General features: G+C 41.8%; 2 protein-coding genes across 4 annotated transcripts; one reads left to right on the forward strand and one right to left on the reverse strand.

The window, feature by feature from the left end:
• LOC308061402 (uncharacterized protein) lies at positions 1 to 13,881 on the reverse strand. The gene is made up of 9 exons (XM_080381325.1): positions 13,634 to 13,881; positions 13,302 to 13,374; positions 12,117 to 12,270; positions 9,029 to 9,174; positions 7,311 to 7,487; positions 6,412 to 6,525; positions 3,361 to 3,447; positions 1,332 to 1,479; positions 1 to 845 (listed from the first exon to the last, which is right to left on the reverse strand). The coding sequence occupies exons 1-9, from the start codon at positions 13,651 to 13,653 to the stop codon at positions 814 to 816; spliced, it is 951 nt and encodes a 316-aa protein (XP_080237451.1). The 5' UTR covers positions 13,654 to 13,881; the 3' UTR covers positions 1 to 813.
• SLC35E2B (solute carrier family 35 member E2B) lies at positions 13,473 to 27,586 on the forward strand. 3 transcript variants are annotated; one of them, XM_080381315.1, is made up of 9 exons: positions 13,473 to 13,678; positions 19,094 to 19,623; positions 20,340 to 20,475; positions 21,510 to 21,637; positions 22,420 to 22,540; positions 22,891 to 22,944; positions 23,583 to 23,655; positions 24,392 to 24,537; positions 25,694 to 27,586. In XM_080381315.1, exons 2-9 carry the CDS (start codon positions 19,299 to 19,301, stop codon positions 25,938 to 25,940), a joined length of 1,230 nt encoding a protein of 409 aa, XP_080237441.1. In that variant the 5' UTR covers positions 13,473 to 13,678; positions 19,094 to 19,298; the 3' UTR covers positions 25,941 to 27,586. The 3 variants fall into 3 exon arrangements, with proteins under 3 accessions (XP_080237441.1, XP_080237439.1, XP_080237440.1); XM_080381313.1 differs by lacking the exon at positions 13,473 to 13,678 and adding an exon at positions 14,068 to 14,310; XM_080381314.1 differs by lacking the exon at positions 13,473 to 13,678 and adding an exon at positions 15,877 to 17,179.
• The last annotated feature ends 372 nt before the right edge of the window (positions 27,587 to 27,958 follow it).

Genomic DNA, 27,958 nt, shown 5'->3' on the forward strand with positions numbered 1-27,958 from the left:
CTGTGTTTACACTTTATTAAAAAATAGGCAGCCAGTAGCTAAAAGGATCCAATCAATATAGTACCAAACTTTTAAATTACAATATTAAAGGCTTATTTTAACAGTCACCCTGGTGTATGAAATGGCACATCGGTTAGATACACTATAGGAAGGCATGAAATTACATCGTGCAGTTTTCATGTGTAGCTGGGATTTAAAAAAAAAAAAAAATATCGAAATATTCTGAAGTCAGAGGAGGACCAAGAGCCCTAGCCATTCTGTTGGGGTTAAGCCATCATACAGCCATAGTGGAGATCAGGCAATACAGCTGTCATCAAAACGTCGGGGCTTGCCCTCTGTTCAGCAACAGATCTCAGTTGAGAAACAATGGTAGAGCAATCCTCTTCTAGACTCAGGTATATCAGATGGGTGTGCAAATTATTGTCATTATGTTTGTGAATATCCAGAAAAACGGTGTTTGTATTAACATTTTCTACTCACATGCATGTTGTGAACCTCCTGCAGTTATAAAGCAACATCAGGAAAACAAGGAGTGAAAGATGTGTTGTCCTGTCAGCAAAACTCACTGAATTGAGAGGATTACTGTTCAGTTCCCGAGCACACTTTGCTTGTTAAACTAAGTTACCAGCTGCACTGCGATCATTCCCTAGCACGATACGAACCAAGAAATGTGTAGACATTTTTCTGAGCAACTTCCTCTACCTTTGCAAAACTGACTCGTGATCTTACATCCTGAATGCAAGTACTTGATCAGAACTTCCCCGGCTATGGTTTCACTCTGTAAGAGCTGCAGATAGAACACAAGGGGGATGCTCAAGAGTCGATCCTTCCATAGGAAGAAAACACTGTGGGAAGAAAGGAAGATCAGTCAACACCAATGCCTAGCAGCATTTATGTTCTTCATGTAAAAGGAAGTTTGGGTAGTTTAAGATTAGTGGGTCTCTAGGTCTCTTTATTCTGTCTTTCTTAGTTATTATATGGCAGTTATACAGCATGATAAAGAAGAAAAATTACATGTATCTTGTATAGAGGAGATCTTTCCACACAGGTCTGTTTTTCTGGATAGCAGCAATTCTTGCATAGGTTAGAAGCAACTTTGACTAATGCCAGTTTTCTTCAGGGAGAAATCACATATGTTCCATCCAAGCTTCTGAACCTTGTCAGGCCAGTAAATTCTGAGGTTGCAGTAGTGCTTGATGTCATTAGGGATCTGCCTTTTATTGTGACTATCCCTAACGATTTTCCTGGCTTGACAAGCTCTCTACTTAATTGTGACTGTGATACAGTAGGCTACAACCTTCGTACTTAAATTCACCTTTTTAAGTACTTACTTCTTTCTCTCAGCCCCTGCCCAAAGCTGCGGTAGACATGAATCAGTGCCCAAAACAAAACAGATTTTATTGCAACAGAAATGCAAGAGCCGGTAATGAAAGCAGCTTCCAGAGTGTAAGAATTCCCTTTGCCCCACTCCCTTATCACCTGCAGGAAAATGGAGACATACAACAATCAACACCTAATGCCACAAAACCCTGAAGCCATAAAATGCAATCAACCACCACATTTCTGAAAGTAGTAGCTAGATGGTAATTGGGGGGATAGGGTGGGGAACTGATCACTTTTAAACCGTCTTACTTCTTTGATTACATGCTTCCTTGGCTACACACTGACTCTAGCTAAATGCATTATACTTTCCAGTCACTGAAGTCATATAAAAACAGTATTGTGTCCAGACTGAAAAAACAGTTAAGCTGGAGATAAGGAAAACAGACTTTATCTTACATGTGTTTCTTTCCACTATATAATACAGAATGAAGTTATGTTCCCTGGATGTCATTGTACTGTTATTGTCACGTGTGTCTAGAGGCCAGCTTCATGACCGCATTTTCATTTCATGGCTAGCCTGATTAAGGTGCTTATGATACTAGTAATTGCCTAACCTGTGCTTTTTTTGAGAGGTCCGGCACAGGAAAAATGGCAACTTTTCATTAAAAGCAACAATATTTATATTCTGCAGCTGTCTTTGAAAGTTTGAGTCACTGCCCCAGCAGGCCTAGCAATTATCAAGATGAGGTTTAAAAAAGCACCATTTTGACTACTTTGATTTAACAAACCCAATGGTGTTGTATGCCAAATCAAGGCAGGTTATGGATGTCCTGGCCAATCTTGGTGCAGTTTGTTTGTTTGTCTATTAAGTTCTGCCACTTTTCCTGTTTACACTGCAGGGGGTTGTTAAGCAGCTGCTTTATAGAGTCAGTGTAGCAGCTTTTTCAGAGCTGAAGTAATTAATGGTAAGTGCAGTTTTGGGGTTTTTTTGCCTTTCCGGTAGTCAGATAAAAGATGGTAAAAAGCATAGGTTTGGAGAAGCAGCTGTATTATAGATCTCTGTAGCACAGAGGAGCATTGCATTGCATGTCCATGCCCTCATATGCTGGTCACCCTTGCGTGTTGGTTGTCACTGTGCAAAAATGGAAGGAGACCTAGCTATTTTCAAGTTGTTACTTGATGTTACTCTTATGTCAGAGGCCACCCTCTGTACTTTTCTTCCTATACTGCAATACGAGTAAAGTATAGCCACCAAAGACAGTGTGTGGTCCTGTGCTTTGCCAGATCAAACAGCCTTGTGAATAATTGGAAGAGCCTGATTTGACTGCATGCTTTAATAAGTAGAACCCCAAGGACTTGGATGGCTGCAGCCACTGGACTTTTATCAGTATCTGGAGACTATTTGTATGAAGTATGAGAAACACTGGCTGCTATCAGCACTTCAGACCCTTCCCATGATGAACAATCTGCTTTGCCCTTGCCCTTCTTCCTTACCTTCCTTCACATGTGTTGCGGGAGGTGCTGGGGTGCCCCAGTGATAAGCGCTTTATCGCTATTATAGTGCCAAAAAAAATGCCTAACACTGGAGTTTGTTGGCTTTGTGCTGTCTTTTGTTTTGGCTACATCAAGATCAACAGCTGGGGGGGCTGCCCAAGAAATCTTTTAAAATGTAATGTGGCCCTGCAGATGGTCAAATGCTTTGGCACCACTTGAGACTTCTTATGAAGGAGGGGAGGCATTTTTGAGGAGCTGCGTATCTTGTACTGAAGGATTTTATTGCATCTTTCCCTAATCATTCTGGACGCTTGGCCAGCTGCAGAGACTTCCAAAGCCTCTCCCTCTAACTAATCAGTTCAAGAGCAATTTGACCCAGTTCCCATCTTGAAAAGTTGCTCCTGAAAAGGTAGGATGTGCGTGCTGCTCTCACTGATTTTAACGAAGGGGTATGCTCAGGAAAGAGGCACCCTGTTTTGGGCCCAAGGATCCAGTAATGAAGAGGGAGGCCTCCAGCCTTGCTCCCCGAGTTTGATGAATTACCGTGTAAAGCAGGTAGATGAGATAAACTACTTCAGGTACATTCTGACTCAGAAAAATCCACACTAGAGGTTTCAGTTCTTTTAAAATCTGTAAAATAAGATAAAACATATACAGCTTTATAAGGTGTTGCTATATACTCTATAAAGGCTATATAAAGTTGATTTTTCAATAGCATTTTTAAGTGTTGGTCTAGCTGAGTTCTCAGTTGTAACTTTGTTCTCCACTTGCCTTCCCTACCTGTGTTTTTCCAGCAGGAAATATGGTCTCTTGTTTTCCATGGAGCTGGGCCAGGAGTGATGTTGGTGAAATCAGAACTGGTTGCTTCATGGGCACATTCTGACAGCTGTGTGTGATTAGAGCCATTTCAGCATCCTCTTGAGCTCTGCCTTCTAATGCTTACAGTACAACTCCCAGCGAGCTTAAATGGAGAAGCACTGACTCTTCTGAGTTGTATCTAACCTGATGCACTTTTTCTTTGGGTATGCTCAAATTTTTCTCTAATAAATTAATGTTTTCATAGCTAACAGATTGAAAGCGCTCTGTGACTTTTTTTCTCCACCTTTGTTTCTACTACAGAGAAGTAAAGTCACTGAGAACTAAAATGGGGGAGAAGCAAGAGGATTTAACTGTCAGAAGAACTGTTTCACAATTAATCTTGGGACTTTGGAAAGAAGAAATGACAGACTGCTTTCCAGCAGGAAGCAACTTTCAGCAGTCCTGAGCTGGAAGGGCAGGTCTGAGCAAAGGAAAGTAAAACAGCTGAGTCACTGGGAATTAAGGCAGTAACTGCATCAATGCTATGATGATTTGATGAATCTGATCAACCAGAGATCCCCCCCCCCCGAGACCAATCCTTCTGCAGTTGTCAATATATGAACCTCTACAAAAGCAGTAAGTCTCTCCCCTAAGGGAGTTTGTCTGTTCCCTGCCACCTCTACTGTTGTCTCCATTTTCTGTGGTACTGCACAGTGCTCATCTTAGGATAAGACCAAAAGGGAAAGGAAAGCAAAGGAAGAGGAGGGGGGAAGAGAGAATTAGTAAGTAATGGGAGAAAGGAGAGAAAATAAACAGTGGACATAAATAAATCCACTAAAGTAAGTGGGAGAGCATGTATATAACCAGAAGAAAAATAATGAATAATCCCCATGTGAAATGACATGTGCATCAAACCAGAAATAAAAGAGCATGAGGTTTAGCTGTGCTTTCAGATACCGCGGTGAACAGAAAGGACTGTGTACGAGGCATTTTCAAGTCTTCCCTTCTATTATACTTTCCGGTGGACTATGTATGCCTCCTGCCTTTCTTACATAACAACCTCATAGCAGGTGCTGTTTCTGGGAGTACCAGACAAGACAATGATAGGTGTTTCTCTACTGCTGCATCATCTGCAAGCAGCTGATTCTGAAAAATTTGTCTGAACAGGGTACAGAAAACGAGTTCCTATTGCCACCCCTTTGTCAAACTCTCTACATGCTCTAGCCTGAGACAGAATCATTTTTACCTTGGATGCAAAGCTGCCAGGCTCCTGAAATATATCTGCCTTTTCTAAGTTGCGGTTACCCTGCCTGCAGTGCTGCCACTTACTGAAATACAGCACTAAATTATTTTTTCACTAATTTTACATTTCCTATTTCTTAGTTAGGCCAGCAGCTGTTAACTTCTTCCAGTAGAGAAGTTAGTAATGTACCTAGACAGGGTAAAAAGTAGCTTTCAAGTAGTTCTAATGCAGACTGTTTTGAGCAAAGGGCAAGGATATGTACTTATGCCTAGGACATTTACTAGTTGAACTATTAAGAAACTCGTTTGCTCTTGATGAAAGCATAAGGAATACCATGTACATTTAGACATAAGACCATCTAACTGAAACTCCTCTTTCTTTCCTTAAAAGAATCAGCGCTGGTTTTAATGCCTAAAGGCAGATCAAGGAGAAGCAGAGAACACATCATCCATGATAAACCACTGGTCAGATCAACTTTGTTTCTGATGGTAGGGGAAAAGTAGCGGAAAGGTTTACACTTTTAATCCTAGCAGGAAAAGACATGGTTCTGATCACTCCCTTCTTTCCACGTCTGATACACTTTAACTAAAAGCAAAGATCCAGTGCCTCACAAAGGTCTATAAGGAGCATTCCTAGGTGTCACACTCAGTCCTGTCTCAGTTTTTCCTTGCTGGAGAGCTGTTAGTGACCGTGACACTCCAAAGTCCAGGAGAAACATGATTCTGTGCAACTATTAACCTGAAGTTACTGAAGTATTTTAAAAGCACAGTGCTTTGTACTACCTCCACTTTCAGCAAGGAAAGTAATAGCACTTGGAAAACTGTATTTCAGCTGTCAGGAACTCATCTCAGTGGCTAAAGCAAACACTCAAAGAGCCTAAAAAACCAAAACCAATAAACCCAAAACCCCCTACGCTCCTTCCTGGTAGTAAAAGACTTAGATATCTGATGTACTTTGGCCCAGATTCTGCAATTGTTCCTGGAACAGAGCTCTCAAAATTTCAGAGGAAGTTGTCTGACGTGAAAAACTACATTTCAAGTTCACAGATCCTTATGTTAACCTGAAAACTGTCACTCACCTTTAAAGAAGCTGCCCCCATAAAGGACCACTCTTCTTTTTGGTGTGGTTTCCTAACAATATAAGGCCTATGCAGTCTCACTCTGTCTGTATATCCATCTTTATAATAATTTGGAGGACTGTTGCCAGCTTCCCCTAACCTTGTCAGAGAAGTAGAAATATTGAAGATACTGTGATCCCCTAGGTTTCGTTAAAGTAGGTGATCAAGGACTGGGAATAGAACAATGGCCCTCAGAAAGGAATACCGATAGTGTGACGTTGTTTCATCCTGTATGCTCAGTTGAGAGGCACAGACTTATAAGAAACCTGACTTCATTATTGTTGGTGCTCTTGTTTTCTGCTGGGATCCTTTCCGGCTCCCTTCCACTTAGCAGTTTTACATGGAATGGGATGGCTGTGATAATTGCCCAGGGTGAGAACTTGTAGTCTCAGAAGCTGACTATCCTTGCTAGTGTCGCTGTTAGCGTAACACTTACTGCGATGATGCTAATGGTCACCTTCAGGCAGGCCCAAAGAACCCCTGTTGCTGAGATGATGTTATGGAGAAGGGTGATCTCGTGCAGGCTTATCAGCAGAACACACAAGCAGAGCTGAAAGAGAAGAGGCAAAGATTTTGGTAAAATTATTAGTTTAAGACCACACAGTCCACCAAAACAAATTTGACAGAAACTCCCAGAAACAGTTAACTTGGGCACAGGTCTAAAGGCTAAAATTTCTCCTCAGAAACTGACAGGCAGTACAAAACAGGACACTAGGACAGACATGCTTCCCTGCATGCCACATTACCAACAACAAAGAACGAGGAAGACAATAAGGTGGGCCCCAGGTAAAACGTAATACAGTGGTAACTCAGAATGAAGGATGGTGTAGAGAAGCAAGAACTCTTTTCTAAACAGATCTTGGGTTCACGTATCTGTAACTCCAGGTTGCTGTCTCACCCCGATTGCCCTGCTAGGTCAGGCTCCCCCCTCCCATCCCAGTATAGTTTTCTCAGATGTAAGGGACGGCTAGGATGGCTGGAAAGCAAGAGACTGCAGGCTGAGATGATGTGCAGTGATAACCTTTCTCATTTGAGGAGGCCATGTGAAGTTGGAGCTTCTGGCTGCAATTGTTTTGAGGGACATACTTCCCCAAAATAAGTCAGTTCTCCTTTTGGGCGGGTTAATGATAAAATACACATTGATACATTTTTATGGATTTTTACTACACTTCCCTCTAGCAAACACCTGGAGAGATGACCACTATTAGCTGATCTTACCTGAAAGGTAAGATACAGGCAGGATTCTTCTAGGAAGTGAATGGTTCAGCTCAGCTAGTCTAAGATACTCTCAACAGGACGGAAAAAAGGGAAAGCCAAGAGGAGAAAGTTCTGTACCTGTGCCTGAAGATCAAAGGTCAACATGGAAAAACAGAGGTTCAGCATGAAGTATTGTGACTGCAGGCTTTCTAGAGCACCACCTACTCGAAAGGCCATCATGCTTTGACTCTGAATGAGGATGATGGCACAGATCACATCAAAGGAGCCAACCAAGAGGATCAGAATGAACCGGGCCTGATGGGAAACAGAAATAAGCATGTGACTGGCCGTGCCGAAACAGGGGCAGTCTTTAACCTTAAATCTTCTAACTGGAAACAAAAGACCAAAGGAGTAAGGAGAACTCCTTTAATAAACAACAATTAAAGATGACAGTTTGCCACACTGTTAAGTGGCCAAGATCAGGCCATGATTTTTGCCATTTGTTGCAACCACTTGGTAAACCGCAGTAAACTCATTTTAGCTGTTTTGGTTTACATTACCCTCAATGTAGTTCTACAACTGTTGAGAGAAACGTAACCTTTGCACTCCCTGTAATATCACAATGACTTTTAACAAGGTTTTGTTCGAGGTTTTATTCATACAGTTTGAAGAAACTGCTTGATAGAGACTGGCTCTAAGCATCCTGTGTGGCACAAACCAACTGGTAAGAACCTTCCTCATTGATTTCAATGGGGCAGTGGGTTATTCTCAATGCTGTACTCATCAAATTTTAGTTTGGGTTGTATCCACAACTTTGCTGGCATCCACACTAAACTTCTGCTGCTTTAATGATGGCTGAAGAGGTAAAATGTCCTTCATAATTACATCCATCTGAGAGTATTTATACTAGTATGCCTTATTCTGGCTCAGAAATTTTGCTCAGGAAGCCAGAGTTACAGTAATTCATGTTACTTTTATAGTAGTAAAAAAAAAAAAAAAAAAAAAAAGTCCTTAGTAGTACATCTATGCCAGGCTTTACTTTGAGGTTCTTGTTTAATATATAAACCAATGACTGGGATGTGTACCTTAAAGGAATTTGCATCTCTCCGATACCTGTTCCTTATTGACCCTAACCACCCAGTTTGCTGTAGATAAGTATGTTTAACTAAATGTACAATTGATAGGTAAATTGAATGGGAAAATTCTGCTTTGCGGCATCTTCCTAGCTTGCTTGCCATCTCTTGTATCAAAGAATAATTTTTGGATGACTTCACAGCAAGGAACCTCCTTCTCACATTTGCGATAAACGTGTGCCCACAAAAGGGAAGAACTTCTGAGAAGCACGGCAAGCAGAAGTTTAACTACTAACCTTAGTAACACACAGAATACAACCCTTGTATTAGGTTTTATTGTTATGAAATGCAAAGATCATCTGGAACCCTAGCACATTGTATCTTTTTTGCAGCAGATTACCATAAAAACACATGGGGCTGATGGCTACATCCCTGCATATAGACTTGAGATTCCAGTTCTGTGTGTAGGTTAGATTTACGTGACCTTAGGCCAGTCATTTCATAGAGGGAAATCTGAAGCAGAGTGGGTGAAGTGGAGGATATCTTCTGTGGTAATCCTGTGTGAGTAAACTTTGATATTTATGTTCCTTTCAGATAGTGCCTTAAAGAAACTCATAGAACAGCTCAGAGAAACAGATTTGCAATCAGAGAGGTGCACATTTTGTTATTCAATGGTAGGAATAATTCAGCCTGTTATCAGTGCCCCCATCACAGACATCTTGCCTTTCTAAGATTTTCAAATCCAAGATGTGGAGAAAAGTTAATTAAAACCAGGAGACTAACCAGGAGTTTTGGCTTTTGTTCAGCAGAGAGAACTGTGAAGTTGACAATGGAACGGAACATCACTAGCAAGATGGAAAGAACAAAGACGATGAGCTCCTGGCGATTCTCCTGCAGGATTCCTCTAGTCACATAGTACACACAGAACACTGGCAAGGAGAAGGAAAGGTCAGTTACCAGGTGAACGCAGATTGCACAGAGTGCAGTTTTTCAGTACGCTCCATCCGGATGACAGAATGGAAGTATCAAAACCGTGTAACAGGCTCCTCGGTCAAGAGCGTATCTTTATTCTTGCCAAGGGGCCTGAATCAGATAAGTAAAATGAGTACCCTCCCCTGTGTTTAGTATACAGAAATGAAGTAAGATTGTTAGATTTTTAAATTACTTCTGAAGTAACACTTTGAAAATGGCAACCTATTAGCTACCCCAATTACTTGGCAGCTGTGGTATGTTATTCTATTAACATATTCTTGATTGAACATTATTTTGAATAGTATATTTGAATTAAACGAAGTGACACCATTCTTATTAAAGAACTGAAATTACATAATCTTACCAGTGAGAGTAATTCAAGTGACTAACAAGCAATTTACTGCTCTTAGGCGCACCTCTACAGTATTGTGTGGTTCTGACCATGACAAATGGCTTGTGTGAACAGAACTCAGGCAGACAGACTGGAATCCTAACAGTTTATTTTTGTTGTGGAAATTTTGAAACACCCCACCCTGCAAACAACAGTCCAGAAAATAACTGGTTCAGGGAAGTTCTGAGTTGTTTTTATAAAATACATCAAATCCCACCACTCTCAACAGCACAGTTAGCTGTCACTGTTCAACTCTACACTGTTTTGACAAAGCTGAAATAAGGAAAAGGCTCTCCTTCCATAAAACCACAATCAGTGCTTTGTTCTTATATAGGATGCTCCTGAAAACACTAGTTAATTCTTATAGAAAAAGTAACAATAGATTTGTTTTCCCAGAGGGCTACTTCCTTGATTCTGTACATCAAATAATCTGGTTTTGCTAGGTTGGGACATGGGGACAAAGTGTCATAGAAGTTTTCAAAGTAACATAATAACTTCAGTCTCTAAACAAACCTTCTAGTGAATGAACTTCCTTTTTCACTTCTATTAACAGCAATTGAGAAAATCGAAAATGTTTGGCAAATTACAAAGTGACTCATGCAAATTTTTGGTGTGATTATGACCTCAGGAAGACCTGAAAGACTCAAGACAGTATCTCATTGTGTTGCAGATTCGACTGCTCAAGCAGTAGTCGTCTGTATAAACTATTTTAAAACAAACTTTTCTGAGCATTGAGATTTTTGCAGAGAGCATATGCACATTACTGAAATAAAGGCCATCCCCATGTTTTTGGTAAGTGACCTTTTTTCAATAAATTAAATCCCAAACCCTCTTTAAAGTAAATATCTCTAGTGGTAAATCCAAGAGATTGTTACAGCCAGGGCATCTATTTTTCCTTAAAGAACTATTACCAGTTCTATCAGTCGTTGTCTACCCTATAGAAAACATGGCATGGTTTTGGCGTGTTTATAGAGGTTAGCTTACACATCTTAAAATCTCAAGGTAAGCCCATCATAGTTTTATTATGTTCCTTGAATGATGTTATCTTTACTGACTCATATGTTGAAACAACAACATTCATTTACATTAAAATTTTGAAATCTGAAGTAATGTGTTAAAAATACATGATTTTTCCTGATTAAAACCACACATTTGTGGGAGGCTTGCACTTCTTCCCGTGTGTGTTGCAGCACAGAATACTAATTAGTATCAACAGAAGGCAGGAGGGGGGAAAATAGATTAGCAAACATGCTTTCAACTTCCCCATTTATAACATCAGGTGATTCATTTGGTTTATTACGAAGGTTCTTCATTTTTCTCTGAAGCACAAAACAGTGGTTGCTAACAAAAACAGTGTGACAGATTGGAGGCACCAATGGTCTGTTCTCACATTGCAATTTTTGTTGGTATGCTGAGTCCTGTGTGAAAAGCTGCTAATCAAACCAGAGTTTTGGAATAAAAGTATTGTTTGTGTGTGTCTAATTATAGAATCTGGAATAAATCTATTATCTTTGTTCCCTGCGGGTGAAAGCATGAAAGCTGGAAAGCAATGACTGCTTATGATGAGCATGTCCTTCTCGTACACAAGGTCTTAAACACCCCCCAGAGTCTATTATTTCCTACACTCTTTTGGCCAGCTAGCCAACAGCCAAGACCTGCTACAGCCAGTGAAGAGGACTCCCCTAAAATACTTACATTTGTATTTATTTTCATGTTAAGTTTCATTTCTACTTAATACAAACAGACCCAGGAATATGAACATAGGTTTCTATTGAAGCTCTAATTGGAAATACCCAAGGAAGTTTGAGTTTTGCTGCCAGCTGGACAAAAATTATTGGACAAAAAAAGAAGAGCTTTAAAAAAAATGAGGTACTTATTTTATTAAAATACTTCAGGTGAAGCAACATCCTTGCAGGAACTTAACACAAAAAGATGACTTAACATTTTCTTGTTTCAGATCAGACTGTGTGTATTTGGTTTCTTGCAGTGTAAGAGGATGCCTTGAAACCAGCTACAACTCAGGCATAAGCATAGTTCATGTCAGAAGATGTACGTTCTGTACAAGCCTTGGAGTGTGGACACCTGAATTCCCCACCCTGTTCCAGCACAGACATTCCAATGGGAAACGGTAAGCTCTTTCTGGGACAGCTGAACATTCAGTATATTTTGCATAAAGCGGCAGCTGTCTGAAAGCAAAATCACTGTCACATCTACCTAATGAAATGCCAGTAAGAAAACCAACCAGAGCAAAACTGCCTAAAACCTGAATATTTTTTCACACTATTCATGCATGAACACATTTTGGATGACACCCATCTATTACTGATCCTTTCCTTGGGAAAAACGACAATGGCAAAAGCATCTAGCTGGTTAGTGCTAACGTAGCAGAAGATTCTGTGTGTAATGTATCAGGCTAAATGGAGCGACATAAGAAACTTCAGTTGCTGCTTCATTACTATCTTGGGAAAAAACATATTTGTTTTGAAATAGAAACAGTATGTTTCTTACCAACTCCAATTAACTGAATAAGAGAAATGGTGAAATCTTCCTCAGTTTGTCGAACAAGTGTCTCTATGGTTAGCCCTATTACACTTAGCAGAGACAAAATAGTGACACAGAAGTAGATCTTCACGGGAAATGATAGCTCTGAACAAGGTTTTATCTGTAAAGGAAGAAAATTTTTAAACACGTAATGCAGAATAAACTAGTTGCTGTCCCTAAGACACATGTTAAAGCACATTGGCTAAATGGTGCAAGCGTGGGGTTTTCCTTGGAAAAAGGAAGAGAAGCTCGCTAAAATTGAACTGCACCGCTGAGGAAGAGAGAAGTCAGACTTTATTTTGTAATTCTCAGCCTAGATTTTCTGGAGTATACCTACAGACTGCCTTCTACTTTGCTCAGTGCCTCACAAGGGCTACGATGTTCCAATTTCATCTCCTGATAGCACGATTGCCAATGCCCATGTACACGCCTAGCAAAACATAGCGACGTTCAGCAAGTAACTTCTTCCCAGCGCCCCGCCTCGAGACTTCAGAACACTGTAAAGAAAGGTTCACTCTTCTGAATAACATACACAGCATTCGTGGGCGGGATGGTGGGGGCTGTTGTTTTTCTTTCCATTCACCCCAGGCAGTCCCAGTTGTGGGGACAGCGACACTGCACCAGGCTAGCTGTAAAAATCACCTTCCTGGGATGTTGGCAGGAGGGAAAAAGCCTTGGGAGGCCGGACTGGAGGGTGGCACAGCTCTGGGCTGCCCTGCTCAGTGGTGGCCTCCGCCGTGATCCCCGTGTGCGGGGGGGGGGGGCTCTGCCTGCGTTACCTGCCCCCCACTGGAAAACACGGGGAGGGTTAAGCAAAACCACCCGTTGGAAGCAACGGGGCGCTGGGGTGGGGGGTGGGCGGCAGAGAGGGCCCCGCTTGGAGGGGAGGCCCGGGGTGCCGAGGGGGGCTCAAAGGGGGTAACCTGGGCTCCGGGGGGCCGAGGGGGAGGCTAAGGGGGGGCACGGGGCTCCGAGGGGGGGAAGGGGGGGCCAGGCGCCGAGGGGAGGCCCGGGGCGCCTCGGCCTGGGCCCAGCTTTGCCTTGGCGCCCCCCCGCGCCTGCGTTCGGGCCTTCACCGGCGCGGGGCGCCCAGCACAAAGCACCCCCGGAGCGGCCCGGTGGTCGGGGCGGGGGGGCGGCGGGTGTACTCACGGGGCCGCAGGGCGTGGGGATGAGCTGCCGGTGCCGGGGGGTGAGGTTCGGCAGCGGGGGGGCCGCGGCGCCACTGCAGGGGGAGAGAAGGGGGCACCATCACCGGCTGGCAGTGACGGCAGCCTGCCCTCCCGCTCGGGCCGTACCACCCCGCGGCGCCCGGGGGGGAGGGGGGGCAGGCCCCTCCCCTCCCTACGCCCCCCTCCCCTCCCACCGGTAACGCGGGGATGGGGGGGGGGGTCACTGAGAACCGCCCCCCCGCCCAGCGCTTGGTTCCGCCCGGCCTCCCTCCGTCCCCGATGGCGCGGAGCGCTGCGGGTCCCCACCGCTACCTGTCGTCGGCACCCTCCATGGCCGCTCGGCGCCGTCCCCCTCCGGTAACGGCCCTACATGGCTCAGCGCCCGCACTTCCGGGGCAGGCGCCCGGCCGGCGCGTCACTTCCCCGTCCCGCGCGGGAAGCGCGGCGGGGCCGCCGTCCGCCCTCCCGCCCGCAGCCCCCCGCGCCTGCGGCCTGCGCCTGCCCGGCCCGGGGCGCCCGCCACGGCCTGCACCGCCTGGGGCCGCCGCTGCGACCAGAGCGTGGCTCCAGCCGGGCTCGATGGCACGGCCGGCCTCGAGTGGCACGCCCGGCGGGGCTGCGCGGGTTGCAGCCGGCCGCCACCCGCAGCCGCGTCCCCTGTAGCCCCTTTTCTTTTCCTTTTCTTTATTTTTTTTTTCCCCCTAAAAGGGCCTCGCCCGCGGTGAGCGGGAGCAGCGCCGCTCCCGGGGCAGGGCTGCGGGCCCGCAGGGGTGGCCCCGGCCCGGGGGGAACCCGCCCTCCCGCTCGGGCCGCGGGGCGGTGCGCGGCGGGGCCCCACCTCCCTGCCCGCGGCGGCGGGGCCGGGCCCAGCCCCGGTGCTCCGCTGCGGCCCGGGCCGGCCGGCCGCGGTGGGCCCGGGAGCGGCTGGGCTGGGGCTGCGCGCTGGGCCCGCCCGGGGCTGGCCGCGGCGGGGCTCTGCCGGCGCTGAGGTAGGGCACGGTGCGGAGCCCGGGGCGTGGAAGCGCTCCTGGCTGGGCGCGGGCGCAGGGCCGCGGGCTGCCGCTGTGGAGAGCCCTGGGCGGGGGGCCGGTGCTGCCCTGCAGGGCCCCGGCTCCGGGGGTGGCGGGGGGCTGTGGGGCCCGGCCGCGCGAACGGGTCTGCGGGGTCTGCTGCGCCGCCCCGGGTGCTGGAGGCGAGGGGGAAAGGTGTTGGGACATGGTGACTAGAAAGAAACGCAGCCGCAGTGCAAGGAAGTACTAAGCTATTTCAATCCTTTAGCATCTCTGTATGGGAGGCGGTAATAGTTTTGTGATTGTATTTATTAAACATCTTGGGTGCTGTCCTCATCGCTTAGCAAAACAGGGGTAATATTCCCGGTTTACCTGGGATGAAGGATGCCATGCTTCCATTGCGTTGGAAGCGAGGTGTGGGTGACCTGTGTTGCCTTATAGTAGATTAAGGGAAAACACACACCAAGGCTTTTTTTTTTTTCCACTTTTAAATTAGCCCTCGTTCCTCTAACACTTGCAACATCTTTTGAGCTTTCCCTTTTTGTCTGTGAGGTGTAAAGATGACTTTATGGAGTTCTTTGCAGATATGGTCAAAAGCACGTGTCTATACATAGGTACTAACAAGTGGTTGGAAAAACTGTAGCACAGGGTCTACACATAGGTACTAACAGGTGGTTGGAAAAACCATAGTATGGGCTTTTCATCCTCGCTGGTACGTGGTGGCCATTCAGAAATCCAAAATGCTTCCAGCCATAGGTGGATGAATGCAGTAAGGAGCTGTCGGTGTCATACATGTAGTGGTTACTGTAAGAACTGACTTAGCTGTTTAAGAAATAATTCTTTTTTTAATGCAGTTTTGAGGTGAACTGCATCACAAAGGAATTTTATGTGAAATTTCTTGACACGCCTGAGAGATGCTTGCTAATGGATATATTCCAATTATAAAAAATATTTAGTATGCTCTGTGGAAGGATCATGAAGGACTCTGCGTAACCAGGGTTGCCATAGATAGGTAAAGAACACAAAATCTCTAGTGCTGGAAATGCTATGCTTTGCTTTCATCATAAATTGTGTCTTGGTATAGTAGATGTAATTTTGAAAAGACACTATATTTCCTTTTTCATGTGACCGCTTTGTCTCTTGTTGCTGTATGTGTTATCTTGAGATAATTTTATTCCTTCAGTTCTAAGGAAGGAATCTAGTTATATTGAATTCTGTTTGTATCATTGGGTATTTTTATTTATTGACAATTTCCTAAAAATTTGGGTTAAACCTGCAGTTTTTAATGTAAAGGAAGTTTAAGTATATACTACTATAAGGATTTTTGACATGTCTGTGATAATCTCATTGAAACGATTACCAGAGTTGGAAATTAAATGGTTTTTGGTTTTTTATCAAGTATGGCTCTGAAAGAACTCAGTTTCCTCATGTCATGCTTGCTTTTACAGATGACTGGGTGCTGTTAGTGTTGGGTGAAGACGGCTCTGATGGCTGCCCTGACCCGACCTGCAGCAGAAAGCCTCAGTGCAGGCCAGGTGTGGGCAATGCCGGTTGCTGAGCACCGGCAACTCGATTTTTCACCAGCTGCCTCACTGTTCACATCTCTCTGGTTTTGGAGGGGGATGTGACGCAGACCTCCCCTTCACCAGAGAAGGAAAACTGACTTTGCTCCCTTTTAAACTGTGTTAGAAAATTTCTTTGGAAGCTGTTTATTTGGAAAACATTTCTTACGAAACGACTAATGCAGAAATGCAGCGTGTGTGTGTTCTTGTTAACCTGCGTTGCTTCTGGTTTTGTGCTCATTTTTTTTTTGCAAAACTTGGCGGTGTTGGTTTTTTTTTTCTTCTGAGACCTGTAGACATGCTGCTTTCACAGTGATGAGATTAAACTGTACCGGTGTGAACTAAGTGTAGGTAATGTGTATGGATTAAGAATAGATGATGTGTACTAGTCCTGATGTGGTTTAAGAGTGACCATTTCCCCGCAGTCTTAAAATTTCGGGGGTTGGGGAGAAGCAGTTGCTCTGGTTTGATCTATCTCATGTCCACAAAAACACTTGCTGTGGTTGGAGTGAGCAAAGGGAGATGCTTTTTGTTTCGGAAGCTATGAGCTGGTGCTAGCTAATTGAGAATGTTTGCTAAGCTGTGACACCATTTCTGCAAAAGCACTGGACGGACAGCTGTCACTTCTATAGAGTCCTGTAGGCTGCCTGGCTGCCAAATAATGTTTATTCCCACGGAGGCCACTTGCACATGATAGAAAACAAGTGTAAGCAATTTAGTAATCAAACCAAGTAGGACTACGCAGATAATGTCTTCATGTATTTTCTTCACTCTTAAAAGTCTCCTGCTAAAAAGGTTTTTCTCTGCTCCTGTTTCAAGTTTGAAATGAATTATTTCTCGTTGAATTTTGAGTTGCTCTGAGTAGAAAGGGAGGAGGAGTTTGAATGCAAGTAGATTTATGAATATGATGCCTTAAAGCTTAAGGAATTAGGGAGCTGTTGAATTGGTGATTAGCTCCTTGTAAGTCAGAATTAGTCTGAGACTCTCAAAACTTACACTCAATATTTTTCCACCTTTAACATAAGATCTTTATTGCTAACGTGGTTAAAAGTTGGAGAAGATAGAAGGAAGAGTGCAAAATGCACCGTGTGCTATTCATTCTTTTGAGCTGGAAGATTGAATGTTTGTGCGTAATCCAAGAGAAACAGTCTACCAACAGTTGCCACGTTTCCATCTATTGGTAAACATCAGCTGCTGGTTGGTCTTAAGGGAGGAAGACTGAATTAGTTCCAGATGAAGAACTCTTTCAGCCCATTTAAGACTTTCCAGTTGATTTAAGACAGCAGGTCAGTAATTTAGGGGAGTACTTTTGTTCTAATTTGCTATTCTGCTTCCTGCCATGTGTGGATTCAGTGATAGCAAATATGATATCGCAGTGCTGCAGAGGGTGGGAGTTTTGTTGTGCTTGATTGCTTTTGGTTTTGAGTAGTATAAACAGAGAAAGTATTCACAAAGTTGTGGTAACTAACCGTTTTGAATGTAGAGGGGTATTTTTTTTTTAAGATCTGAAGAAGGAGGAAGAGTCAAGAATCTGTTTTTCTTAACAAATTCTCTTAAAGAATTCATGCTTTCCTTCAAAGTTTTGGCTTAAACTGGGTTAACCCAGTTTATGTGGTTTAATGCGACTGTGTCGGAGGGTCTTGTTACCTCGGTGTGCTGCTAGCCTCCTTTCCTGGTAAATTGGAAAGAGATAAGGGGATAGGGATGGAAACCTTCTCTCCATGGCTGTAATAACTGAAATAGAGAACATCTGGAATGGAAAATTTTAGTGTAAAGTAGCTGCTCTTCAGGATATTGAAAGTGACATGATATATTTAACTCTTTAGTACCTCTTCATGATTTATGTTGAGATGCCACATTGGACATTAAATAAGCATGAAGAAAATAGTGTAGCCTGTTCACCTGTTCACATGCTAATAAAGTCAGGGTGGGTGCTGTAGGTCTTCTTACAACTCTTGGATTTTTGCTTGCCATCAATTATTTCTTGAGCTGCCACTGTTTGATGCACTGTAGCATTACAATATCATTTCAGACACCTTTTCCAAGATGTCTGGTGATTAAATTCCCCCACAAGGATTAATTTTTGACTGTATAAGCTCCACTGTCTTATCTATCTTGTACATATGCTCCTGGATAAAAGTATTTCAAATGTAATATCCCCTAGTGTGTGTTTGCTGAGGAGCAAGAGGTCCTGTCGTTTCACCCTCACCTGCTTCATGTTGTTTTCTTTTGCTTGTAAGACAGAGACTGCAAAATAGAAAGCAATAAGTCCGGTAGCATGTTTTAATGTTGCAGATAAGCTGCTCGGGTGCAATTTCTTTCTTTCTTAATGCAGACTTTGAACCTGTTAGCATTATGATACTAACTAACATTACATGAGTTGAGAGGAATAAAGGTCACAGGGTGGTGGTTGTTCTCCCTATTCTTCCACTCTAACTTGCCACATTTTGTGTAATTTGTAAAAGGAGAAAGCTCTAGTTGCAAGCAATTTAATACCTTTTCCTGATAGATCTTTTGAAAAGGCTTTAAGGATTATTCCAAGTGCTAATACTGAATTGCAAGCTATAGCAGGACTGCATGGCAAAATAAGTTAACGTTGCATTATTTACAAGTAATTAAACAGAGAACAAGTCTGAAGAGCTCTTGGACATATTTTCCTGCTTTGTTCACTTAGACCTCATATTTACCAGGATAATGGTGTTTATGATCACTTGAAGTTACCAGCCCTTGATTATTGATTGCTCACTTTGATTCGAGTTGATAATTAGTACTAAGAGTGCAGGCTCCTGCCCAGCTTTTCTGGGTTGTGAAGATTTTTCTGTTCAGTGGTTATGAGACTACCTTAGACTGAGATCAAAGAAACTGTAGAATCTTGAAGAGGAGTTAATTATAATTGAAAAGGCTGCTGTGTTGACATGCTTTGGAGGAGAAAGAACTTAAAAACGTGTCAAGTCTTTTGTGTGTACGCATGCTACTTTAGAACTAAAAAAAATCTCCCACTAAGATAAGGACTTAGTGCGTAATCTTGGTATTATATTAGGAGTGCAAACTCCAACCCGAAAGACAAGCTACAGAAGTCTTTCTGTCTTTCATAAACTGCAGGTGAAAGGTGGTATCTTTGCTGCATTAGGGATTTAAAATGTCATTATGTTCAGAGCTACATGCTTTTTTTCCTTCTTTCTCTTTTTTTTCATTCTTAGGCAGAAAAAATGGAATAGAGCACACGAAGAAGCATGTGAAGCTTATTTTTTATGCAAGATGTTCTTTGGAGGACCAAGTACACTTTTTCAGGCCATGGGAGATGAAAGACTGATCACATGATATTTTTGTCTCGTTGGACTGCTGTGCTGTGCTAAGTCAATGTTGGTTTGTATTAAGGACAAATATTAATAACTTAGTGGCAGCATGTCGACTGTGACAAGCGCTCAGACACCGGAGGAACCTAATCCTCTCCCTCCTGAAGAAAAGCCGAAGGGAAAATCACTATTTCATTTGGGTTCGCTCTTTGCTAACAGAAGTGAAAAATTTATAATTGCTAGGAGTGATAGTGTGCCGGAGGAGAACGTGCTGAAAATAACTATCACGGAGACCACAGTCATTGAGTCGGACTTGGGCATCTGGAATTCTCATGCTCTCATCTACCTCACTTTGTGGTTTTTTTTCAGCTTTTGCACTCTTTTTCTTAACAAATACATTCTTTCATTACTGGAAGGAGAGCCCAGCATGCTAGGTAACCCTACCTTTCTTTTACACTTTAATTCCAGTAAGTAATTTGACAATACCAGATCCTCCTGTATTAAGTTGAGGGACAAAATGGTTTCAATTGAAGTGAAAAAGACCTAGTTAGGAGATGTGGGGGTGGATCTTGGGGCTGGGAACTCATGAGTTGTGATCTCAGCCTGTAAAGGGGCTTCTGACACTGTCCTTTCCTCCGCTCGCTGAAAGATGGTACGAAACTTTGCTCACAGAGGAGCTACAAGATGGTGTTTGAGAAGAAAAACGTAAATACTTTTTTCTGTATTGGGAGGGTAGCATGCGTTTTTTTAAAAAAAAGTAAAATCTTGAGTCAGTGGTTGATAGTCTCCAGAGCTGTTAAGATTTTGTTCATCTGTAGAAGTGCAAAAGTTGCCTTTGTGTGATCTCTGTTATCCAATGGACTGCTTATTTCTTTTTTTCTAAGGGGGAAACAGAGGGCACTTCATCTGTGAACCAGATTTTATAGGTGTATGCCACCTCTGTTTTATTCTGTTGCCCTGCTGGTAGATGTAGAAGTAAGGGGCTTTTCTGAGAATTTATGAATTCTAGACAGTAGTTGCCATGTTTCTTAATTGCAAAAATTATTACACATAAGTTTGTCTAAGAAATTTTCTTATGTTGCTTGATGCGTCGTGTTCCCATCATCTTCTGATTTTTTTTTTATTTTTTCCCCCTCTCATCTTTCTTTAGGTGCTGTTCAAATGCTTTCAACCACCTTCATTGGCTGTATAAAAATGTTTGTTCCATGCTGCTTGTATCAACACAAAACACGCATCTCTTATCCACCCAATTTCATCATGATAATGCTGTTTGTTGGATTAATGAGGTAAATGGTTAAATATTTCCTAGAGATCTCTCTGGTTGCTTCATTGCGTTCTGAACAGAAGCTGTGTTTTCATGGCTGTCTTCATTCTTGGTTGGAAATTGTTTGGGGTATTTACCTTTTCCCCCAGAAAATTCACAGGATAATTTTATTTTTAGTTCCTGTTGCTAAATGCTGCGTTCCTTTTTCCAGGTGTCAATTTTTTGGCTAGCTTGGCTTCCCATCACATTTAGCTTCTTTAAGAACACACTTCTCTTTCCATTTACTTTCTTCCTGTTCTCTTTTGAGGCTGATATTTGTGTACTAATATTTATTATGATGCTTTGTTCCCTCACCTTTTCCAGCAATTTGCCTCAAAAGTCATACAGGCTATTAATGTTTGTCTTTTAAAAAGTAAATATTTGCTGTGTGCTGGGACTCTATCAGTTTGTGGTCTAGGAGAGAATGAGAATACATGATTTGGTTTCCTCTGCACTGCAAAAGTGATCAAGGATAACAGGGTCCAGATTAATTCAGAGTAGCTTTATCGTAGTAACTATGCTGCCCTGTTGTTTAATTTCTTTGAAGTATGGTACATATGTAGCATACCTAATTTACACTAAAGATGGATAAACCACAAACGATAAAATGTCCTTGGTGAATTACTGTTTATCGGTAGAATTTTACTTTTTTGTGTTAAAATGTAAACTTTGAAGTTTCCTGGAAGTACATCCATAGAAATTGCACAGTTGCCCAAGGGTGTCATTGTTTATGCTAAATAAATAATAATGTTTAAGCCAAAGTGGGAAGCAGTAAATGTGAGGCATCCCACCTCGCAGGTGCAGAGGGGGGAAGGTGTGCAGCTGGCAGTTGCTGCCGTTCACTTGAGCTGCTGTGATCTGATAGCTGGATTGTTGGCTACACCTGCCCATACTCTTGTTTATTCTGGCTCAAACTCAGACCCGGAGAAATTATAATGCAATTCTTTATGCTAGATGTCTAAGAGTAGCTCTTAAAGCATTGCTTTCTGCTTAATTTTATGTGTTCTTCTACTACAGATTTGCAACCGTAGTCTTGGGTCTTGTCAGCTTGAAAAACGTGGCAGTTTCATTTGCAGAAACTGTTAAAAGCTCGGCACCGATTTTTACTGTTATCATGTCTCGGATGATATTAGGGGAATACACTGGTGAGTATTTCACTGTTGAAATGTGATATTTTTTTTTCCTCTTTTTTTTTTTTTTTTAAATACTGTCACTTAGTTGGCTGTGGACAAGGAAATTCCACTGAAATAGAGTAAATGCAGCTGGAAGAATCATTCTGTTTGAACACAATGAGTAGAGTATATTTAAATAAAAAAGGATTTATTTTAATGCAGCTGTTCAAGGGCGTTGTTGCTCTGAGGTTAATTTTTCTGACAGGAAAATATTATTGCAGCCTTAAGTACCTCAAGCTCAGTGTTTTCCTTCTTTTCCTTCTTCCAAGGTCAGCTGGCTTGCAATTGCATGCTGTTTGCTTGAAGAGCTTTTACTTGTTACTAGCTATAAGTCATAGGAGTAATACAGAAACCACGTATAGATTGCTGCGTGATGCTAAATGTCGAAAGGCTGAAGTAGGCCAGAGGAAGAAGAGTACTTTGATCATGGAGTGAACAGGGAGAGTATAAGTTTCTGCTGTCATCTGGTAGAAGAAGAAATCAAGAGAGTTTTGTGGGGGTTTTTGGGGTTTTTTTTCTCCAAGGGAGATACTTTTGTCAGTGAGTGTATGTCCGTATTGTTTTCGAGATTTCCCTGCTGTTGTCTGACATCTCATTTTAGAACCTCTGTACTTTAAAATCCAGTCACAGAAGCTGCTTTTTCTTTCAACTAAAGAAGTTAAGGTGGAATCCAAGCTTTCACATATAGTATCTGATACATGTAATTGGAAGTACAGTAATGAAACACGGATTTAAATTTTTCTTTTCATTTGCAGGACTGCTGGTTAATCTCTCTCTCATTCCTGTTATGGGTGGGCTAGCTCTGTGTACAGCTACCGAAATCAGTTTCAACATTCTAGGTTTCTCAGCAGCTTTATCAACTAATATCATGGACTGGTAAGGCATAATGATAGTTGCATATGTGGAATAACAGAAATTTATTTATTGGTAGATGGAAGAAAATTGTTGCTTATAGTTGGTTTTGTGCACAACTTTGATATTTAAAATTTATTGTTTGTGGAAGATAGTTTCTTTATCATAACTGCTACGCTAATTAGATTAAAAAATAGCACAACTCTGTCAGTCTAAAGGAGTTAGATCAAACTATTTACTGTAGTTGTATACTGTGTAGAAAACATAGCTACCCATCTAAGGGAAACAAGTGTCTTTCTCACGGATTCATTTTATTTATCCTACTTAAAATACAGATAACTGGTGGTGGTGTTTTGTTTTTTTTTTCTCCCCAGTCTGCAAAATGTCTTTTCCAAAAAACTACTCAGTGGAGATAAATACAGATTTTCGTAAGTATTAAAAATACTTCAGACTTCAGGTTTGATTATAGATGGAATTTGAGTGTCATAAGGAAAACATATATTTAGGATTATATTGCACCAAGGTGTGATTATTTTTTTTTCTTGTACTATTTACAGGCAGCTTTAACCTAAATCATTTTATTGGGGGAAAAAAACCTCCCCTATGCTCAGATCCCACCATGGTAGGTCAGAGTCTCGTAATTGGCTAAAACAAAACAAAAAAAAACCCACCCTACCCAGAATGAGTCCTCTTTTCACAGAAATAAGTCCTTACTCTGCAATCATAAAACATCCCTTAATGTAATTAGGCACACAGAAATGAACTTCAGAACTCGCCGTTTTACCTGTGGAGCGTGAGCCAGGAGCAAAATCTTGTGGTAAAATACACCTATAGCCATATGTATTTATTTTACCACAAGATAAAATGCTAGTTTTGGTCTTGAAAACATGTGCCTCTTATCTCCAGTCCATCTTTGCAAGAGATTGCGGAATTTGTTGTCCCCAAAGCTTGGTAGATGGCTTTTATTATTCTGATATCTGTAAATACAGTAACAATGCGGCTTGGTTCAGCTCTTAGAAAGAAGCATTTTTTAATTGTTTTCATCATTGATTTTTCTCCTTTGTAGAGCCCCGGAGCTTCAGTTTTACACAAGTGCTGCTGCAGTGGTTATGCTTATTCCAGCTTGGATATTTTTCATGGTAATTTGAATTCACTAACACAGATTTATGTTTGCTTATTGACTTATGAACAGAATGTGCAACTAAGGTTAAACTTGATTTTTACTTTTCAGTCGTCTTTTTTTTTTTTTCCAAATCACCCTGAAATACATTTCATCTTATGTTTCCAAGAGGTTGAAAAATTTCTATTTTTTTACACACACTCACCCCCAAAGAAATAATTTAATATAGACGTGAGTTGACAAGTGACCCAGAAAGACTGAGTTTCTCAGGATTTTTGAAACCAAATCATAATATTGTCTAAGTGCATTTAAAGTTTTAGATAAAGACTTGAAAACAAAATCTTAAATATTTATTGTTTTTTGCTAATACTCATGCAGTGTATGGGAGTATCAACCCTCTGAAAGCAAAATTGAGCTAAAGTATGTATACTGTATCAGGTTCAGTGTGTATCCTTCATGTTTTGGCATTTTGTTGCCGTGCATCAGTGTTCAAAAAAGAAAACATCTCACAGGCAGGCTGAACACACTGGAAAGTTCAGTCAGATGAGAGCTGTTTTTCTAGTATATTCTTCGGGGGAGAAAATTTTAGGATCTAAATGTCTTGTATGTTTTAGGATTTGTTTTGCTGAAGTTTAAATATAAACCTATATTTGCTTATAATAACTACTTGGGTGGAAAACCACTTTGAGTTTAGTTCATAAGGAAATCTAAAAGTCTTTTTTTTGTTTTGTTTTTTTGTTTTTTTTGTTATTTAGGATGTCCCTGTGATTGGGAAGAGTGGGAGGAGCTTCAGCTACAACCAAGATGTTGTCATACTACTTTTAATAGATGGAGTTTTGTTCCATCTACAAAGTGTTACAGCCTATGCCTTGATGGGAAAAATTTCTCCTGTGACTTTCAGGTAAAACTGTATTTTTTGCATCAAGAACACTGTTTTCTTTTTTTTGTTGTTGCTTGGTATTTCTGCTTGAGAACTAGGCAGTAAAGGTATTGTGCAAAGAAATAAATAATGTAAATGCATGAATGCATCAAATTAAGAAGAAAACATCATATCCAAATCACCAAAACTTTGTGGTTTGCTCCCTTGCTGTGCGAGGAGAGCAGCATTTGACCTGTGCTGTTGAGCTTCTGGAGCAGGTGCTCACATTTACTAGCAGGGGTGCTGTATTCAGGTGTAACGGTTGTTCCTTAAAGCTGAGTAATGAGACCAGACAGATTCACCGAAACCCTTGATCCAATGTTTAAGCTGCCGTTTGCTTCAGTGATAAGCCAATCCCTACGTACACCTCGGCGCAGGACAGGATATGAGCAATCAGCTCTGTATTTCTTTTTTCCCCGGCTGTCTTTATGGAATTGTGTGTTCTCTAAAGACAGCTTCCACCCACGCTGTCAGCTACCGCCAGCTTTGTTAGGCTGTTACACAGTTCTCAGTAATCGGTTGGTTGTATGAACAGCCCGGTGGCCTTTGGGGTAATCCTGCTCCTAAACTCTGAAGGCTTCTGCTGTCTTAACTCTCAGGTGCCCCTGCAACAGTGTTGTGACAATTCGCTGTTACACACACGCTTATTCTGACATCGTTAGTCTTCTCTACGTAACAGGCTGTAAAAGCCTATATTCATATTAACATGTATGTGAAATTTCATAACTACTGGCTATAATTTTGCTGATGTGATTTGGATATTGATTCTTTTCTGGTTATAATGCTATATTACTTGAATAGTAGCAGCACGCTTGCAAATGATAGTTATGTTGGTAGTGTTCTACTAGCATTTTCTGGATGCCTGTTAGCTAGAAATTGATTGCTAACACTGTACTGCGTACTTGAAAGTAAAGAGACAAAAACCTGAGGTGAATTATTGTACTAGCTCTAACATTAAGATACGAGTGCTGGTATACGAGCAATTTGGTGTTGGTATTAGCTTCAGGAGGAAAAGTGGAATGTGAGTTGGTGTTTAAAAAGCAAGCAAAACAAAGAGGGGTCCCACTACATTAAAGCATGGTGGTGTGTGGGATACGAGAAAGCTATCTTTGGTCTTAATTTTTATATTCCTTTCCAGTGTTGCTAGTACTGTGAAGCATGCCCTGTCAATCTGGCTGAGTATTATTGTGTTTGGTAACAAAATCACAAGCCTCTCAGCCATTGGGACTGTTCTAGTGACAATTGGAGTTCTACTATATAACAAGGCAAAGCAGCATCAGCAAGAGACGATACACAGCCTGGCAGCTGCAGCTCCGCAATCCGCACAAAGTACAGCTGAAGATACCGAGCCACTAATTTCCAAGGATTTGGAACCGTATGATTAATATGGCCGTTTATTCTTCCCACCTAGTGTAACTCAAAGAAGGTCTTCCTGAAAGCGGTTGTTTCGTCAGCTGTTGATGCTGATTTGGTTCCTTTGAGTTCATGGCAGGTCAAGCCTGGGACTTGAAGCAGAGAGAAAACGATGGGAAGAATCCAGTAAGCCTTGATGTACTGAGAAACTGAGGACCTGGTGTCTTAGAATGTGGTAAATGTGGGCTTTATTGTCCTTCCTTGACTGCAAATAATGTACAAGCCTGTATTAGAGACAGAACTTCAGTGTCTTGTGGGAAAAATGATTCCTTTCTCCCTACCCATCAAAATAATGTGAAAACGCGGACCCATCACTGTATTCTGCTTGCTTGCAGTGGACTGACATTGGTGCGTAACTGAAATGCCGAGTTTTTGTTACTCTGTGCTGCCTGCATCCTGCATCGTTTGTGTGCGTCATAGAGCTGGAAGAAGGAACCCCCTTCTCTCCCAACAAGTGACTTACTCTGGTGTATGTTTAGTTGAATCGAACTATGGAAATGGGTCCATACCCCAAAGCAGCAATGAGCAGCTATCTCTGACAACAAAGCTAGGAATGAAAAGTGGTTTTTCTACTGAAATTTAACATGGGAATATTGCATCCTGATTGTGTATTATTGGCAATATAAAAATGCAAGTATACACGCATATACATACGCTGTATAAATGGAGTGTGGCATTAAATACCTGCAGTTGCTTAGAGGTAAAAAAACACTGAAAAAATTTGGTGACAAAGGAAGCAGGATCTCTATTTCTATAAGAAACCATTTTAATTTCTCGCATTTTGTTATGTATTTCTGTTATGAGGAAATAAATCGATTTTGGGGGTATTATTTCTAAGAGCACAAAAAATCTGCCTTTTAGAAACTCAGGGTTATAATTCTGACCTGTGCGCAAAGTATTTCTATCATTTCTGATTATGTAAAGAATCTGAGGTATCTGTGACAGATGGAAGAGAGGTGACTAAAGGGAGGAATGTTAACCATAAACTGAGGCTAATCTTTATTTCTGCTGCTCTTAAAAAGTTTTATTTTTTAAGGAAAATGTCTTCTGGTAGATCAACAATTAAAATTTATTGTTCCTTTCAAAAAAAATTCTGAAGTATTATTTTTGGCAAAAAAGCACATGCAGCTACAAAAACATTCAAATGGGCTTTTTGGTAACAAAATTAAATGAACCATCAAAATGAGCTGATTTTTTAATAATTGCCACTCTTCTGAAAGATTGCAGCGTGGCATTTAAAGCATGGATAAAGCGGTCTTAATGTCCAATTGGAAGTTACCAGTGGAGCTCCTGCCAAATTTAAGCTCACGCTTACCTTTCCACATGTATTCTGGTGGTAGCTTTAGTGAACTACTCCTGCAAAGAGCAAAAAATGTGTCCCAGGACACAGTCCTCCTGAAGAAGCCTGTCTTCTGTTTGAATAGCCTGTGCTTATTGTGGCTTCTGCTTACTTCGGGTGACACTCCCATATGTGACTGCTTCCTGGGGAATATTCCCCTAAAGATTGGAGTGGGAGGGAAATATTTTTTTTTTTTAATCATTGTATATGTGATGTCTGTGGTTTTTTGTTTCTTTGTACTTCTACCACTTTTACAAAAGCTGTGGACTATGGGGTGGAGCTCTGTTTTTGGGTTTCCTTTTTTTTTAAAAAAAAAAAAAAGGTTGGGTGGGGTTTTTTGTAGTTACGCTTTCAAAAATCTTAAGTGTAGTGGTCAGAAGTAGTCTGGTTTGCATTGTGTTTCTATTCTTGCTGGAAGACAGAAACAGAAGTGTCCGTCTGGTTGCCTAGCTCAGTTCTTATGTAAACCCCTTTATCAACTGAGTTTAATTTTAAAAGCTAGCAGGGTTTTGTCTTTCCTATTGCTGGAAAACTTTTTGTGAACCAAACAGGTGCGAGGAATTTGGTACTTGTAATTTCTGACACCTCTGAGCTTATTAGTGGTAGTTTAGCCCCACCAGGTTGGAGGCAGCATGGTCCCTGTGTTTTCCT

This window comes from Falco punctatus (assembly GCF_963210335.1).
Source record: "Falco punctatus genome assembly, chromosome: 3".
NCBI classification, from domain to species: domain Eukaryota; kingdom Metazoa; phylum Chordata; class Aves; order Falconiformes; family Falconidae; genus Falco; species Falco punctatus.

Bases quoted from the DNA above. Each gene is read 5' to 3' on its own strand.
- LOC308061402 (XM_080381325.1), bottom strand. From the start codon at position 13,653: ATGGAGGGTGCCGACGACAG. The intron at 12,271-13,301 runs GTGAGTACACCC...CTTCCTTTACAG, and splicing joins TCCCCACGCCCTGCGGCCCC to ATAAAACCTTGTTCAGAGCT. The intron at 846-1,331 runs GTAAGTACTTAA...TTCTTCCCACAG, and splicing joins GCAGGGGCTGAGAGAAAGAA to TGTTTTCTTCCTATGGAAGG.
- SLC35E2B (XM_080381315.1), top strand. From the start codon at position 19,299: ATGTCGACTGTGACAAGCGCTCAGACACCGGAGGAACCTAATCCTCTC. The intron at 19,624-20,339 runs GTAACCCTACCT...ATCTTTCTTTAG, and splicing joins AGGAGAGCCCAGCATGCTAG to GTGCTGTTCAAATGCTTTCA. The intron at 22,945-23,582 runs GTAAGTATTAAA...TCTCCTTTGTAG, and splicing joins GGAGATAAATACAGATTTTC to AGCCCCGGAGCTTCAGTTTT.